At 42.3% G+C, this 18803-nt stretch overlaps 1 protein-coding gene across 4 annotated transcripts in view; it reads right to left on the minus strand.

Annotated features, from left to right (window-relative positions):
- Positions 1–609: 609 nt before the first annotated feature.
- DNAI3 (dynein axonemal intermediate chain 3) overlaps positions 610–18803 on the minus strand; it is a 97267-nt gene continuing 79073 nt past the window's right edge. The window contains exons 20-23 of one of the 4 annotated variants that reach the window (XM_070592754.1): positions 17925–18129; positions 16325–16416; positions 15160–15282; positions 610–3321 (exon numbers count right to left, since the gene is read on the minus strand). In XM_070592754.1, the coding sequence (XP_070448855.1) occupies positions 3292–3321; positions 15160–15282; positions 16325–16416; positions 17925–18129 (450 nt within the window). In that variant the 3' untranslated portion in view covers positions 610–3291. Of the gene's footprint in view, positions 3322–11024; positions 11279–15159; positions 15283–16324; positions 16417–17924; positions 18130–18803 lie in introns of those variants that run through there. The other 3 variants (XM_070592753.1, XM_070592756.1, XM_070592755.1) reach the window with 3 other exon arrangements.

Genomic DNA, 18803 nt, shown 5'->3' on the forward strand with positions numbered 1-18803 from the left:
TTTATTCTTTTACTTGCACGACATCTGTTTAAAGCTAATGAATTTTTTTAAACTAACTTTGTTTTTTTTTTATAAAAAGAACTAAAAAAAATTCGAACAATATGGAAATATAGAAAGACAAAAATAAAAATCTTCGGAACTCTAAACATCAAAAAAATGGTTAGGCTACATGTTAGCGAATATCCTTTCAGACATCTCACAGTCCACATAATATATATGTAGTTATAGGTATGACGTCGTCCAAAAATGGGATCATATATATACCATTCTATAACTTACTCTCTTTTTTTGCTCTTGCTTTTGTTTTTTTTCTTGGTGAGGAAGATTTTCCCTGAGCTAACATCCTTTGCCAATCTTCCTCTTTTTTGCTTGAGGAAAATTGTCCCTGAGCTAGCATCTGTGGCAATCTTCCTCAGTTTTACATGTGGGATGCTGCCACAGCATGGCTTGATGAACAGTGGTAGGTCCACGCCTGGGATCTGAACCCATGAACCCTGGGCCCCAGAAGCAAAGCACGTGAACTTAACCACTACACCACTGGGCCAGCCCCATATAACTTATTATTTTTTTTTTTTATTTATTTTTTTTAAGATTTTATTTTTCCTTTTTCTCCCCAAAGCCCTCCGGTACATAGTTGTATATTCTTTGTTGTGGGTCCTTCTAGTTGTGCCATGTGGGACGCTGCCTCAGTGTGGTTTGATGAGCAGTGCCATGTCCGCGCCCAGGATTCTAACCAACGAAACACTGGGCCGCCTGCAGTGGAGCGCTCGAACTTAACCACTCGGCCATGGGGCTAGCCCCCATATAACTTATTTTTTAACTCAACACTATATCCTGGGTATCTTTCCTGGTCAGTAAATATGGATTTACATCATCATTTTAATGAATTTATAGTATGGCCTCGTATAGCTCTTCAGTGATTTACATATTCAGTCCCCTTTAATGGACATGTGGGTTGTTTCCGGTCTGTCCTGGTATGAACAACTTTGGGCACGGAGAGGTAGTATAAGAGTTCAAATGAGTGTGACCTGACAGCAGGATTGTCTGCGTTCAACTCTCAACTCTGCTGTGTGACCTTGGGTAAGTTATTAAGCCTGTGCCTCAGTTTCCCCATTAATAGAATGATAATAATTATAATACCTAGTACTCCATAAGGGAACTATGAGGATTAGGCAAGTTAATATATATAACAGTATCTAGCACAGTCAGCATTTCATAAGAGTTGTCTATTATTATTATGTCTTTTCTTTTGTCAGATGTTTGCAAATCTTTCTCTCCTAGTCTGCAGCTTATCTTTTCACCCTCTTCCACAGAGCAAAAGTCTTATTAAGATCCAATTTTATGGATTATGTTTTTGGTGTCAAGTCAAAGAACTCTTGTCTTAGTCCTAGGTCCTGAAGATTTTCTCCTATATTTTTTTCTAAAAGTTTTATAGTTTTACATTTTCCTTTAAGTTTATGGTCCATTTTGAGTTACGATGTTACACCTATGTCTATAGCAGCACTATTCACAATCGCCAAAATGTGGAGGAAGCAATCCAAGTATCCATTGACGGATGACTGGTAAACAAAATGTGGTGTGTACATATAATGAAATACTATTCAGTCTTTAAAAGGAAAGAAATTCTAACACATTCTACAACATGGATGAACCTTGAGGACATTATGCTAAGTGAAATAGGCCAGTCACAAAAGAACAAATACTGTTTGATTTCACTATTATAGGCACTTGGAGTAATCAATTTCATACAAAGTAGAATGATGGTTGCCAGGGGCTGGGGGAGGAGGGAATGGGGAATTATTGTTTAACGGGTGCAGAGTTTCAGTTTGGGACGATGAAAAAAGTTCTGGAGATGGATGGTGGTGATGGTTGTGCCATAATGTGAATGTATGCACAGAACTATAGACCTAAAAATGATTAAAATGATAAATTTTTATGCATATTTATAACAATTAAAATAAATAAATAAATATGCAAAAGACGTATACAATGGGAAGTTTAGATTCAGGTTTATGTTTTCATTCAATTGCTGCAACAGAATTTGTTGAAAAGGCTATCATTCTGCCACTGAATTGCTGTCGTATCTTTGTCAAAAATCAGTTCGGCATACATGTGTGCTTCTGTTTCTGGGTTCTCTATTCTGTTCCACTGCTCTATGTGTCCATCTTAACGCCAGTGCCACACTGCAGCTATATAGTAAAACTTAGCGTCAGTAAGGGTGATTCCTCTCACTGTGTTCTTTCTTGTTCAACCTTGTTTTGGCTGTTTTAACCAGGTTATCTGGGGTAACGTATGGTGAGAGGTGACACAGATCAAGAGAGAGAAGGCAGAAAGAGTTTTACAGTTTGTTATACTCGTAGTTCCCTGGAAAGAATGCAGCATGCCACGCAGAGTGACTCGGGGAAGCACCGAGATGGGGAGAAGGGAACATGAGGCGGGGAGAGAAAGGAACGGTGGACAAGAACCTTCACCATGATTTCCTCTGAAAGGAATGAGTGAGGCAGGGTAAGCGGGCTGAGGATCGGCTAGCTGTTTTTGAAAGTGGTGCCCCACAAAAAATTCATCTTCACTGTCACTGTTAGAGCATATTGTTGTGAGCCGACTCAAGAGGTCTCCACATATTTTTGGGTGGGCCAGGGCTTACTTGGGAACAGCTAGTGGCCAATTTGTAGACATTAAATCGTCGATTCACAAAAAGTATAAGTATGGTTAATACACCATCCCAGAACCTTTCCTTTACAAGACGAGCTTTAGAATAAGCTTGTTTATATCTACAAAACCTTTGCTGGGATTTCAACAGGAATTGCGTTGTCTGTATGTCATTTTGGGGAGAACTGACGTCTTTACTATGCTGAGTCTTCCAATCCATAAACACGATGTCTCTAACTAAGTCTCCTTTGATTTCTTTCATCAATACCTGTAATTTTCAGCATAGAGATCTGCCATCAGATTTTTGCCTAAGTATTTCATTTTCATTGGAGCAATTGTAAACAGAGGTCATTTTGAAACACATTAGCAAACGTATCACAGAGAGAGAGAAGGAACCTGGGGCTCTGCCCACAGAGCCTGAGGCCGGGTATCCAGGGTTTCACAGGGTCAGTCTTTATTGGATAATTTAAAGCATAAAAGCAGGAACTAGGGCACAGGAAGGGAGAAGTGGGGTCACTCAAGCAGTCAGTTCTTTAAGTCACGCAGGGCTTTCTGAAAGCAGGACGTTCCTGGTGGGACGGCCTGGTTCTCTGTCTAGTTGTTCTGCTAGTAGCCACATCGTACAGCTGGCAACATGTTTATTCAAGATGGACGTCTTTTGAGATGGATTCCCTGGCAATGAAAAGCTTAATGTCAGGTACTTAGACTACACTATTCACTCACACGTGTGGTGCTTGATGCTGGCTGTTGGCTGAAAGCCTCTCTGGGGCTCTTGACCAGAACAGCCACATATGCCCACTCCATGTGGCCCAGGCTTCCTCACAACTTGGTGGCTGGGTTTGAACAGCGAGTGTCCAGCGAGGGGGAGCCAGGTGAAAGCTGTCTGTGTCACCCTTATGACCTGCTCTTAGAAGTGATGCAGTGTCATTTCTGCTGCATTCTATTCTTTGAGGCAACCACAAAGTCTCACCCAGTTTCAAGGGGAGGGGAAATAGAGTCTATCTCTTGGGACGGAAAATACTGCTGTGGCCATTTCTGAGAATTCACTCTGCTGCAGCAGAAGCTTGTCATAGTTAAATTACTAAAGCTTGTAAGTGGTGAGTGCTGAGCATTCTGTCCGACTCCAAAGCCCTGATTACAGTCCAGATATTTCTCTTACTTTGTGACTTTGAAAACTATTAATATCATATTGCAATTCCTTTCATAGTCTCTAAAAACAAATCTTATGAGCACTATTCATGATCCACAGCAGGACTACATATGAATTATTATTTTTAAAATGTGTGTGGATAACTGTTGTGCTGCATTAGAGACTAATTCATTTTAGAGTGTTTTTTAATTCTTGGTAGCTTTTTATCCATGGAAAGGAAATAGCACTTTCCAGGGAGCAGAGGTGAGAGAGCCTACATGCGTGGAGAACAGTATGGATGGCAGCGTCTGAAAGGAAGCAGGGGAGGGCGAAGCTGTCAGAGACGGGCTCAAAAAGCAAGCAGGCTGTGTTATAGCAGGCAGAGAACTTAGACCCTGTCCTGAAGACAACGGGGGCCAGTGAAAAGTTTTAAGCAGGGCAGTGATGGGGTTCAGGCTTGATTTTTAAATGACCACTTTTGCTTCAGTGTTGAGTATTTAAAACCATGGGGTTTAGAGTGATACGTAAATCCTAATTCACCCATTTACTGAATAATTTGGAATTTGCTTGGAATGTAGCGTACTCTTCCAACGCGTAGACACAGGTAATTTCCAATTAAAGAAAGCTTTTTTTTCTTTTGATATCTTTGGTTACAGCTTTTTCATTTTCCTGATGTCTTATTAAAGGGGCACAGATTTAAGTCCAATTCCTGATTTCCACCTGATGGTTGTGCCCATGTGTTCTAATGAGACTTCGGCTTCTCTATGCCACCTGACTTCGGCAGGATGGGCCAGGCCATGAGGTGGTAACAAATAAACTCCGACATCTTGGTGTTTTAATACAGTAAAGGCTTATTTCCTGCTTGTGGAAAGTCTGCAACACGTTGAGAAACTGTTCTCTAATTTAAGACTATGGCGTCGTAAACACCACGCCACGGGGGAAGATACAGTTGGAGGATTTCATGAGATGAGTTAAAGCCAGGCCTGGACGTGACTCCCATCATTTCCACCCACATCCTGTTGGCTAGAATTCAGTCACAGGCTCCAATCTAACTGCAAAGGAGCCTGGAAAATGTAGAGGCACCTGTGGCAGTTTCTGTCACCTCCCTCCCCGCCCAGATTTTCTGGTACTCTCAATCAGTTAAAATGAAGATTCTCATAATGAACAGATGCAAAGTCTTTTTGCACTGTCTACAGTGCATCATTTCTGAGGAGTAGACCCCTCCGGATGCACAATTTCCTTTCCAGGACTCTTAGAGCCCAGGTTTTTCTCGGGTTTGCTCATCCCAATGCTGTGCTCAGATGGTCTGTTGGAGCAGCTTAGACAAAGACAATTCTGATGGTCTCCAAAAGTAAAACACAGACAATTGAGTGATGGCTACATGGTTCTTTGGTTGACATGGATGGGGTTGAGAGGGACATACAAAATGTCTTCCTACCTTTTAAACAGGTAGATCTCTTTCATAAGATAATGCCTAATTTTTCCTTTTTTTCCCTAAGTTTCAGACTTTAAGACTATTTAATTTTAAACCAAATTAATTGACTATTAACACATGTAAATTCTTTACATCCAGCAGGATAAGAGAATAGAACATCTTGATTAGCTGAATGTTAAACACTGTCAGGAATTACAATGTAATAAAAATATACTATGATAAGCAGAAGCAAGCTTCCTTTGATGACTCAAAACTCACCTTAGAATCCCGAAGCAGTTCAGCATCTATTGATATTCTTATTATTCTACGCATTTATTTTTATAGCAATTAGACTTTACAAGCTGCTTTCATGCGTTTTATCTTATAGTCTCATGATAAATTCTGTGTAGTGGGAATTATTATCCCCATTTAGTGGGTGAGGCTCAGAAAGGTTATTTGTCCAACATTAGAGAGTTTGCGAGTGGCTCAGCTTAAACTCTACCTGCTGTCTCTGTGCTGACGACGCTCAGGAGCTGTTGTTCAGTGCTGCAGACATGCCTATCTGGCATTTGGGTGGACCTTGAAATTTGGTTATAAAAATAATAAATCCTTAATAACAAGATGCTTATTTGTCTTTTGTTGTCAGAAGTGTTCATCGCAGAAGTAAAAAATAAAGTTCTAGCTATTATTGTTTAGATTCTGGATAATTGGGAGCTTACTCTGGTTTTTAATTTGTTATATTTAGATCCATACAGTCAAGAAACTTCATTAAAAGTGAAAAATTATCAATTTCTAGTGTTAATTTAGCTTGTTGACTAAGGCTAAAATAAAGCGGACACTTGCCATCTTTTAGATTTGATTGAGTGTTTTCTTTTTTCAGTTTTTTTTTTTTTTAAGAGAATTACTCTGCTTAAAAATATAGCTCCTAAAAAGAGTTGGGAAATGTGTCTTTAGCTGACAGGGAAGAATGTGAAATCTACTTTACATCTTCTTTCCTTCTCCTCTTCAAGAAAGAGGGATAACAACAGCCTAGAATATCACGTTTAGGTGATTTCAAGAAACCTGATTTCCTGTCCTTTTAAGTTTGGAACGCCGGCATTATTGCAGGGAAACACAACCTATATTATTTTCCACCCTCACTGTGTATATTTTTAGTGCCCTGTTTCTGAACAGAAAAGCATCTGGAAGCAATTACACTTCATTTTTTAAAGTCATCGATTCCCCAATAAACTCCCGAGGTTGGTTTCTTTGGCGTCTGGGATTCTCCTCTGATGGGGTGCAGGTGTTTTACACGAGCCTGTGACCCTGAAACAGCTCCTCGGCCAGCGAAGGAGTGGATTCATCACACAGGGTTTAATTTGCCCTTCGCTGAGAAATTTAATTTCCGCCGTGGGGGCCTTGCTCAGTTACATAGTGTCTGACCTGGTGATGGCAACCTAGCAACCGGGTGGCACAGCGCCTACCCCAAGCAGTGCTCAGGGGTAGAGGGCACAGGGCGAGGTTAATTATTTACAGCAGTGGATTAGTGAGGCTGCAGAAGTGTACCTGGGCCACCGCCTGCTGGAGTCAGCTGCCTTTTCACCTGTAGTGCACGCAGACGATATGTTTATCTGAGGACCTGCAAATACGCTGGTTTAATTATACAGCACTTCTTGGTGGGTAAAAAGCAGTTCGTAAAGCTGAATGATAATCGAATGTAATCTAAATAAACCAAATATTATTAGAATGATTAATTTTCTGAGTAGCCACCAGCATTTTAAGTTCTGCAAAAAGAAAGCTACTGTTTGACTTCTAAAGCCTATGGCCAACATGTGTGGTCTCATATTAAAATGAGCAAAGGCTAATATTAAACTAGGCATGCAGAGCCCTTGTTTAAGTCATATTTGAGAGTGAGCGACGTTCCCGTTGTGATTAATAATAATAAAAATGTTAAAATCAGAGATTGTTACACAGGGCAGAGGAAACACTATGGTTTCTCTGAGGTGTGTGTGCACACCTGAGACCAAGCAAGAAAAGGAGGCAACATTTATTAAGCACCACCTATGTGCCAGGTATCGTATACACGTTGTCTTTGTATGAGGTATGGATAATTCTCTCTATTTTACAGGCGATGTAACTAAGACTTAGGGGACGGTGCAGCTTGCCTAGGGTGACAAAGCTGGGATTAGGACTCAGGTCTGCTAGGATCTCAAGCCCCCTTTCTTTTCACTACACTATAGGCCAGACCACAAGACTTAAGGGCAGAAAAAAAATGGTTGGGTTGACCCCCAGTGCAGTTGGGAAGGGGCCAGGGCCAGAGCGGCAGGGACTGGAAGGAGGCACACCAGTTTACTCCATTTTCATTCACGCCCAGTATTCCTACCTCTTCAGTTATGGTGGTTTGCTTCCTACTTTGAGCCTCAACTGTGTTCTCTGCTAGGATTCAGCAGGCCTGGCCCTGTCTGCTAAGTGGGGGGTCTGGGCCAGAGAAAAAGACATTAGCTTGAGGCGTTGAAGAGCCTTGGAGAGAACTCGTCCCAGGGAAGGAGGAGGTGGCACGGTGAGTTTGCCCAACTTCCAGTGCCTCCGAGTCAAAGGGAAATGGGCATGGCAAGTGGTCCGAGACTCATCCTACGCTGTCCTCTTTCCTTCCCTCTCTCCTTCTGTAGGCACCAGACCTGCATGGAGTTCTGAAGGCTCTCCCTGCCTTCTCCTGCTCTCTCTCCCAGTAAATCTCCTGCATATCTAGCTCTGCTCCTTGCAGATTTGAACTAACACAGAGGCATTGTCCCAGCACCTTCCCCTATGTTAGAGGTCATTAGGCAGCTCTAGCTTCTTGAGAGAAGGGCGCCTTGAGTGCCTGGTGGTTGTGGGCTTGTTTTTAAACATCTGTGACTCTGTCTTCATCCCAGAGACCACAGGACACACCTGGTGGCCCTTTGCAGAAGGATGAGATACCCCATAGACAGGTGGGGCAAGATCCCATGAGACTTGGGCTATTGCTGTTTGTGTGACCCCATTGGTGGTGATAGGCTGGTGAGATGATGAGACCTGGTAGCCTGAGGTTATAAACATACAGTGAAAATATCATACTGAACTGAGAATAACTGCTCTCATAGCAAGATGAATCCTATATTTAGTTCTTATAACACGAATGTTATAATCATTTTGCATTTGTAAATTAGGTAAAATAATAGCAAAACATATTTACTGCTTGCTGTATGCCTAAGTTCTTTACTTGATAACCCTGAGGCAGACACTTATTCCATATCCATTACCCGCTGTCTCTACGCAAACAAAACCCTGCTTTTGTTTGAGACAACAATGTGCCAGCCCCAGGTAATGGCTCATGTCACGCAATCATGACACTCCTGTTCTCTGTAGTCCCAATTTCCCTTGCACTGAGGGGTGGCCACACAGCCCAGTTCTGTCAGGAGACCCAGACAGAAGTCTGACAGGGTGGGGATGGGAGACCGGGGTATTGAATGTGCTTCTCCTAGAAGACAACACGGCAAAATCCCTCACCCTCTTCAGGTCTTTGCTCAAATGTCACCTTCCCAGGAAGGCCTACCCTGAACACCGTGCTTAAAATTGTAGGGCCTGGAACACAGCAGGCACTCAAAACATTTGTTTTTCTTTGAGGGAACACATGAAAACAAAAATAGGGAAAATTGGTGGAGAAAGCGCAGAACCACAAGCACCAATGGCCTGGGACAGGAACCCTCCTGAGATGTCTGATGAACAGGAGGAGGTCAGCATCACCGCGGGGTGTGATGGAGGGGAGAAGAATGAGAGCCGAAACCAGGGTGACAATGCAGAGCCTGATCACACGAGGGCTGGCAGATCACAGCGAAGCCTTTGGCTCATACTCTGAGTGAGCTGGGAAGCTCAGGAGAGCTCCGAGCAGACGGATGCCAGCCTCCGACTTCTATTTAAAACTACCATCTGGCTGCTGTTGAGAGAGATTGACAGGGGCGAGAAAGAAGCAGGGAGCATGGGTAGGAGTCTACCGCAAGAATCCAAGCTGGGGTGATGGTGGCTTGGACCACGGTGCTGGCAGTGAGGAAGGAGAGCAGTGATCAGGTTCTGCGTATATTTTAAAGGTGTGGTCAACAAGAGCTGCGCACAGGTTGGGTGTGGATTGTGAGAAAGAGAGAAATGAAGGATGACTCCAAGGTTTTTGCCTGAGCAACCAAAGTAAGGTGCTTGGGAGGGAGGAGGAAGAATGGGTTTTGGAGAGATAATCAGGCACTCAATTTTGAACAGGCTTAAATTTGAGATGCCTATTATACATCCAAGTAGAGACATTAAGTAGTATACAACTCTTGATTTTACGGGAGAAGTCCAGGCCAGGGATGTAGGTAGTGTTTAAAGCGATGAGACTGGATGGATTCACCTAAGACATGTGTGGGTTAAACAAAAAAAAGAAAAAAACAAAAAAAGAAGTTCACATGCAAGGTTGAGCCCTGGGACATCCAACAATGAGGAGACTAGCATGTGCTGCGCACCACCACCTTGTCTGCAGGTGCTCACTTACCCCTCATAAAAATGTCGCAAGGTAAATACTCTCAACCTGACTCGACAGAAGGGAAATCTGTTTCGCAGCTGTAAGTCATCTGTCTGAAGGCACACAGACGGTTAAGTGCTAATATCCACCTGACTGCTGAAGTCAGAAAAACTTTGTGTTTTATTTCCTCTAGCAACTCAGCTTATAAACCTTGGCGTCATCCTTTGTCTTCCCTCCTCCATCCAATCAGCCTTTCACTTCTATTGCCACATTCAGCTTCAGTACAGGGCGTCCTAATCTTTTACCTCAAACCATTACTCCTGCCTCCTAATAGGATTTCCTGCCATGAGACTCCCGCCGCTTGGAGACATTCCTTATCTTCCTGAATCTAAAGCGGATCTGTCACCTTCCTGCTTACCCCGTCTATTAATTCCCCATGATCTGCAAACTCTAATCCAGCTTCTTTGGCTCGTTTACAGGAGGCTTCACAATCTGGCTCTAAGGGACTTTTCCAGTCTCCTCTCTTGCTCCTGTCGCCCCAGCCCCAACTCCCATGGCAGTCATTATCCTGTGACATGGAACCTCTAATTGAGATATGCCAGCATCTTTTGCAACTCAGTTTTGCATGCTGTTCCCTTTCTGTGCACACGCTCGTTAGCCCCTGGTACAATATGGACTAGGAAATATGATGGTGGGCACCGTGTCGTGTGCCACATCTCAGTGGAAAGCTTTCAACTTTCACCATTCAGTTCGATGTTTGTTGTAGGATTGTTTCAGATACCCTGCATCAGATTAAGGAAATTCCCTTCTTTTTGTAGTTGCTATGAATTTATTGTTTTATCACGAATGGATGTGAAATTTTATTAAATGCTTTTCTGCATCTACCTGGAATCATAACTTCTCTCTTTTAATCAATCATTGATTTATTTCTACTGTTAAATTAACCTTATATTCCCCAGATAAACCCAACATGATCTTCGCATGTTATCCTTTTTAATGCATATATTTCTGGATCCCATTGGCTAATATTTTGTATAGCACGTGGGCCTACAATCGTGCAGGGGCCCAGGGGGAGCATCTTTTTGGAGAGGTGGCCAAAAGCAGCCTGGTAATTAGGAGCACAGTCTGATTTCCACCTCTGTCTGGGATTAGGGGCTCTGGGCAGATGCCAAGAGCTGGGGGTGAGGGGCGTCTGCAGCTCTATGTTACTACAGGAAAATGAAAATTTCCTTATCAGTAACTTTCTATTCAGTACAAAGTTCAGTACATATTCAGTCCAAAAACCGAAACAGATCTTATTGTTATAATTCAAAAGTTTTACTAGTAGGGAAATAAAAGCCTAATACTTACAAATTTAATTAATGTTTAATTTTCTAGTTCACCTTACATAAAAAATACTGAATAAAAAGAAAAGAAACTCCTACAAAGCCCCCAAAACACCCTACTGAAAGCTTTTCTACATCATTTCCATGTAGGACACCTTCTCCGACACTTTGATTAGGCCGAGATTGACGAGGATGCTCCTTTCCAGTTCCAAATAACTCTCGTAGTCCATTTTCAACTCAGCCTCCAATTGTTCTTTTGACTTCTGGTATGTTTTCTAGGGGGAAAACAAGCAAATCATCCCTATAAAACACTAACAGCTAGAAATACTGAAGGATGAGAAGGGGCTGGCTTTGAACAGTTGTCCTGGCTGCTGCTTTCTGGAAGGGGTTTGTGGGTGGGCAGATCTCGCACAGTCAGGGAGAGGAGCTGCTGGCTCTGAGGCTCAGGCAGAGACAGAGCCAGGAAGCGTGCGCAGAGTCAGGGTCAGTCCTGGAGGTGGAGCAGACTGAATTTGCTGATGGGTTGGATGTGGGCTTTCAGCAGGGGAACCGGGGCTGACCCACAAGCTCCTGCCACTGACTGAGTGAGGAGCATGTTGAGGGGGGAGGAATAACAGCAAGGAACATTTATTCAGCTAATTTACCCAATACCACTTGCTAAATAATCTGAATAATCTGTTCTATCCTTTGATCTGTCAATGTTTATGTTAGTACTGCTCTGGTTCAAACATTGTGGCATTTTAATTCATCATAGTATTTGCTAGGGCAGTCATTATGATTTTTAAGATTTTTTTTTTCTCAAATATGTCTTCTTTCAGGCAAAACTTAGGATCATTTCCCTTGGTGTGTCATCCTTGTGTAGCCTTTCTTTCTCCTCCTCTTGTCTTCTCCCCATCGTATTGTCTTCCTGTGCCTTCTCCTTTGTCACAAAGCCGTGTCTTTGTGGATTTCGTGAAGGGGTCCAGTACTCTGAGCTTTTATTCTACTTTCTCCAGAGAATAATTTTTAAGAGCTATTTTCCTCCTTTGAGCCTTCCCAACGATTGATGTTCCCCTCCCCTGCGTCTACGGTATTTTTTCCATATGTTTGCTCTCCCCTCTCTTTTCTTAATATTTCTGCTTTCTCAGATTCCTCGTGTCTAACGATTGTACCTACTTCATAGCTCTGTGAGGATTAAATGAATCATTTAACACGTCAAGTCCTAGAATAGAGCCTGACAGCCAAGAGGCACCTAATACATGTTAGCACAGTAACCAGTTCACACAGAGGGCAGCACTGGATAAGGTGAGGAAGAAAAATGTTATCCTTCTAACTGCTGTCCTTTGTAACGTATGTGACAGATGCCGTGGCATTTCCCATCACTTTAAGGTTATTAGGAATAGTGTCATTTTCAGGTATTTGAAGATCCAAGCCAGTCTAATATCAAAGTGGAGACTGCTCCTTGGGGCCCCCACTGCAATACCCCCCAGTGTGCACCTCCAGCTCTTTCTGCTGAGGTTGCCTCACCCCAGTTAGAAAGTCCTTTTGGGCATTCAACTTGAGCCTAGTTACTTTCCTAGGGTCCATTTGGCCCCAGGAAATCTCACCCCCTCACTCTGCCATCAGGAGAAGTTCATTGCCCCCGGCCCTCTCTCCACCCTTCCTTCAGAGCAGTATAAGCCAATCTCTTGCCTGCAGACTTTCCAGCCTCAAGAGTTGGGCCCTAGTCCCTGGGTTCCCTAAACTCTCCCCAGACTTTCTGCTCTGGTCCCTTGGTAACTCCTAACCCTTGGATTTCTGTGACTCAGCAAGCCTCCTGCAAGGTGTAAGAGGCCCATTGTCCACCTTGGCCAGCAATCAATTTCTAGCAGTGGTTCCCTTGAAGGTCTCCTAATGGAGTCTGGTATCGCAGAAGTGGGGAGTGGGGAATATATGGCCCTCTGACACCTCTCCCTCCCAAAAATCCCCTCTTCCAGTCTTCTTTGCCATAACTCTTGCTTCCCTTATGTAGCTTGGAGTATGGGTAATTGACAAGAGTTGGCAGAATTCTTTTGAATTCTTCCCTCTTCCGAGTCTCTTATAGATGACATAGCTTATGGGTCACATGGAAACTGTTCATTTTCCCAGCTTTGGATCTCCAGCTGAAATTCCAGTTAGGAAAAGTCCCATGTCATGTGCTGTCAGAGTTGTAGTTACTAATATTTTTCAAGAAGTGAGCCGTATCCAGACTCAGTGTTTGCAGAGAGATGAGAGCATGGCTTCCCCCGGATCTGTGGGTTGAGGGGTCCAGCTGAACCCACCCAGCAGTGGAGGGCACTCATAAAGACCAGCCTGCTGGATGGTTGTGTGATCTTCCCCGCCCCTCCATCATGATACGAATAGTGAACGCTTACTAGCACTTTCTACGTGCCAGTTATGGCTAAGTGCTGTAAATATTGTAACTCATTTAACCCCCACTGCCATCCTCAGAGGTTGTCACAGTTTGTCCCCATTTTCCCTTTTATCTGCATTTGCTTATAAGGAGCTATTTCTGATGAACATTAGTTGTCTTTCCCTGATGACCCTTTTCATGTCTAAATGTAGCAGAGGAGCCCTTTTAGACCATTCACTTGTCTACAGTCTAGCTCCAGAGAAAATCTGAGAAGTGATAGCTCTGCTTAAAAGAGGATACAAGATCAAACGGTGGGAAGTTACAGAAGGAGTTGGAAAAGTTTTGGAAACTTGAATGCATGATACAATTTTAAGATCTGATTATTATAATATTCAGGTGTTTTAAAAGTATTTCAAATGCAAATTATTTTCGGATTATCCACAATTCTACTTTCTCCCAGTGATGTGGATAATTAGGAGCTGTCAGTATGGTATTTAAATATTCATATTAATTGTGGAAACCTGCTGGCCTGGGGGAGGGTGGCAGGTTATCTCCCACAACAGAATTTCACCCACCATTTGTGAGTGCGCAAAAGAACGGAATAAGACCCATTTTTTTGCAGCAGAGAGAAACAATGAAAAGTCAATTAATTGGTGTTCTTTTATACCTTGTCACCGCTATACAAAGTTTTTGAAATGAGGCCCCCTCTGCTGTTATTACACTAATTAATATCTATCAATAGTGATAATATTAATCTATTTGCTAATGCAGCACATTAAAATATTTCCACATGCTTGTGCTTTTAATTGAGACCAAGGGTCTCGCGTGAATAATTATGTTGGAGCAGGCTATACATTTGGCTATAAGGGAACTATATAGGGGATCGGTGATGAAATTGCCAGGGACGAAAGGGCAAGGAAGAGAATGAGCAAGAGAGAAGAAGAAATATGGACTGAGATGACCTCAAGTGAGGAAGAAAGATGAGCTGAATTCACAGAATATATAAGGGTCCCAGATTCCAGCGAGCAAGGGGCCCCAACAGAGTGACAGAATTCCTATCAAACAGAGAGAGGTTGAGAAAAAGGAGAGTGGGGGCTTCAGAGCTTTAGGGTCCTTTTTGGTCAGTCTAAGATGGAGATGTCCTCTACCAAATTCTCCTCTATCTCAAATTTCATAGCTCCAGTATATTCTAGCATATAAAGTTCATATCTGTCTGTCTATGTACTAGCTCCCATGCAATAAAAGTCTACTCTTTGTCAGGTTACTTAACTGAAAGCCGTATAGTAATCCTAAAAGGTACTTATTTGTATTCCCATTTTAAAGACAAGAGAGCTGAAGCTCAGCAAAGATACAAGCCCTGCTCCAGACCTCATAGCTGGTAGTGACAGAGTTGGGATTTGAGCTCATATGCCTCGATTCCATATCCCGTTTTTGTGCTACCTGTTTTAATGCATTATTCACCAGGTGTTAAAATTCTATATGATGAAAGTGTTCCAAATTTGAATCATTGTATCTATAAATATATTTAGATACCATTGTCTCTAAAGGACTTCGAAATTTAGAAATTTCTAAATTTGACTTCTCAAGAGTTCAGACACTAACTGGATAGAATCCCGCTAAGCGTACAGTTGGCTGTTCTCACTCATGGTAAGCTGGGAAATCGGAAATGCCCCTGTGACTCTCACGAGAACAAGAGAAGAATGTGAAGAGGCCTAATTTTCCTATCGAGACTATGAAAGAAGCCAAACACGCATATTTCCACGGAGGTTAGAGGAAAGCAACTCCCGTTTCTGACATTTAACTCACAGCTTTTTTCTTCTCCATTTCCAGCTGCATTTCTTTCTTCTCTTGTTCACGAATTTTTTTGCGCTGGTCTACATATTCCAGATGCTTGACTTCTCTTTCAAAGTAGTAGTTCATACTTAACACCTGTTAGAAACAGAGACCCGTGAGAGGGGAGCCCACACGGAAGCCCCTGTGCTCTGGAAGAATTTCTGCTGTTTGGTATTCACTAGGCACACGACCTACTTTGGGATACTGACCACAGGCCCACAACTAGAGGAGCCAGCTCAGTTTGGCGGCTACTGTGCTAAGGTTTAGGGCCCTGCCAATTGGAGGATTCCAGGAAAGGAGTAGGGATAGAAGGAGAGAGCTGCAAAAAACTGCAATTTTGTAGAATACATATTCAGGGATTACTTTTTTTCTCTTCTCACTGAGGGAAGTTTCATATCATCAACCAAACTCAGGGAACCGAGATGAGGAGGTCCTTGCGGACCCTAAAGGGACTGGAAGCAGAGCTGAGTACCTGGTCCCCTGGAGGGCTTAGTGTATGGGCATCAAATCAGAAGCAGGAAAGTCAGCAGAGATCTTGGCCAAGGTGACCAGGGAAGGAAAGCTTTGTGCCTGCCAGTAACTGGGTTGAGACTTGCAACAGATGGCACTCTAGATATTTAATGTTGGTTTTATATATATTTACGTATTTCTATTTATTGATCTCCTTTTTATAACTTCATTATTAACATTGCTTGAAACCCTTGGGTGGTAGATATGCAGGGGCAGAATATTGTCCCTTCAGACGTGCTGCCTGCGGTATACCAAGTTGCGGGAGGACGTGGTGGAGGTGGGTGAAGGAGAGATGCCTAAAAACATCTACTGCCCTCCAGGAAGGGCATCACTGAAATAAGGGTCCTATGCTTCAGTTACAACCTGAAAGTAACATTTTATGATTATGAGTCCCCAAATCGATTCTTCCCTGAATATGGTCTTCATGGGCCTGGCCTCCTTCTCATCACGTTTGTTTTTTCCTAACTCCAAACTATTTAACTCATACAACAGAAATACATCCCCTTATTTTTGACTGTATGATTCTTTTCTTCTCTTATAGAGCAAAAATGCTATCATTTCTCAACACATTTTAAAACACGCTTCAGTAATATCTGGTCACGTAAATCCTCAAACCCAAGTTACTAACCTCATTGGCAGAAGGGTGACTTAAGGTCCAAGGAATTTCCAGTATATGCAGTGTTCCATAATAATCAGCTACGGCTATAAATTGCTGCTTAGCTGAAAGATTCAAAAAATGAGGAGGAAAAAACAAGTCAGCCATCTCAGAGGTTAAACATGAAATGGGCTTTTGTTTTGCGGTTACAGAGGACCTGCTGTGGTTACAATGATCTCGGCATCTTCATTAGACATTTATGACTGAGGACCATATTAACATGTAAAAGTCGTTTTTTCCAGTTGATAAAATGAAAACTGAGGCCCTGAGCCCTTGTCAGTCACCCTGCCCACCTCAAATCTTGTTTTCTTGGGTGTTTATATAAGGTGTTTACGTACAGTGGCTCCTTGCTGAGGTTGACCCTCTCTGTGGCTGGGCTCACTTGGCGCACTTGAGAGGAAAGTAAGGACAACACATGGAAAGGTTTTCAAAGAAAAATCATGACACCAATTTTCACCAAAGACAGAGTCAGTGCTAAAGAATACCATTATCCAGATGAATTTCAAAGTCATAGCCAGAGCCAGTTTTCTTATTATAAAAACAAATTGCTTCTTTGGATCATTTAAAATGGTCAGAAAACACAAAAGTGTTTGAGAATTTTAATTTTCTATCTCATCATGTAGGTTTTTTTTCTTCTTCTCTTTTTCAGAAAGTCTGGTTCAAATTGCTAAATCCTACACTTATAATCCCTGTAGGTATGTAAAAGCAATATTTTGTAGCAAAGATGGGAAAACACATTTTGGTGACTCTTATGGCTAATTAGTATCCACACTGTGACACTCCGGAGATTCTGAAGACTGAATTTATAAATGTAACGTTTCTGAGAGAGAAATGGATAGAAAGAGAATTTTATGCCCGCACACCTTTGGGAATGAAGGGAAACTTCTTTTAAAAGAGGCAAATATACTAGATTTACATAGAAAGTAGTGCTTGGTGAAAAAGAGAGATTGTGACAAACGATACAAATTTCTTTTCCACAGACACATCCTTAAATTTCTGCTTGCTTTGTTATACATTATTTTTTCCTCATAACTATTTCAAAAGTTAAAGTCTAAATAGATATATATCCCCAGAGAGTCGTTTGATCTTGCGAAGAGAATTGCTTGCTATTGTCCAGGGGAGAGCAGGAAAAGGATAAAATATTGGAAGTTTGTGACATAACGAAAAATTAAAGACACAAAAATTATTCTATTTGGAGATGAAGCAGCAAAAGGTAGCAAAGATTTAGGGATCACCCTGTCTGACCTGGAGGAGATAAGCAGGATGCTTTCCATTGTGTGGTTCAAAATCAGCCTCTGCTTGGCATATGAAACACATCTCAGAAATAATTGTTGATGGAGAAAATAGAGAAACTCAGCTTGTATCCAAAACTTGAGAGGAAAAGAGAAGCGAAAGGAAGGGGAAAGACGGGAAGGAAAGGGAAGGGAGGAGCAGAGAAGGGAAGGGATAGGATGGGAAGAAAAACAAAAACTTGAGAAGAAACATCGGAGGCTTTCCAGATGAGTGTCAAAATGTTCCCGAGTTACCCCAAAAAGGCAAAATAACTTATCACATTTAATCAGAATCAACATGCCAGAAAAGGTCCAGGGTTTGATGCAGGTGATCATAGTTATGCAGATGTTTTGTGACAGGGCTGGTTCGTGGGTTTTCTCCAGAAGGTCCCAGATATCGATGTAGCCATCTTCTCGGCCAATGTAGAAGACCCCGGGCCTTGTCAGGGACCAGTGCCCTGAGGTGTACCGTTTTGGTGCACAAGATGTCTGAAGGAGAGGTCCAGTCTTTAAACAAATTTTTGAAAAGACATATTAAAAGGTTTTGTTATTATCTGAGAGATATCCACAATGATTTTCTTTACGTACAACTCAGATGGCTATGGTCCTGTAACAGCAAAGTTATGCCTACTCTAAAGTCTTATTTCCTTTTCCTGTAGGATTTCTAGATAATGCCAGCTCTTTTCTTTCCTGTATGTTGTTATAACATCTCTTTGTTCTTATTTTAGTGGCTGTTTAGAAAAGATCTAACCTTCCAATTGAGCTGCTGATGGTTCTGATAATCCCACTGCCGCTCAAGTCCATTGCTGTTTCAACAGAGATGGGTGGACATTAGCTAAGTAAAGATTAGAAGGAAATTTTGCTTATATCTTTATTTTCTTGTCAGGTGTCTGCTTCCCATGGAAACAGCTCTGGCAGCAGGAAAAGCAAATGGAAAGTCAATTCCAGCTGTGAGCTGTCTCCCATGGCTCATGAATATTACTTAGAAGAGACTGTAGAGAACCAGTGACATCAGAGCATCTTCTCTTTTCTCTACCCTGGGCTAATTGGCCTTCTTTGGGAGGTTTTCATAGAGACAGAAGATCAGAATGTACTTTCTTCCCACTGTCAGGCTCCACCTTGCAACAAGGCGGACTCATTTATCTACTTATGTCTGCAGGACTCAACTAAACCATGCAGTT

The sequence above is a fragment of the Equus przewalskii genome, chromosome 24 (assembly GCF_037783145.1).
Source record: "Equus przewalskii isolate Varuska chromosome 24, EquPr2, whole genome shotgun sequence".
Lineage (NCBI taxonomy): Eukaryota > Metazoa > Chordata > Mammalia > Perissodactyla > Equidae > Equus > Equus przewalskii.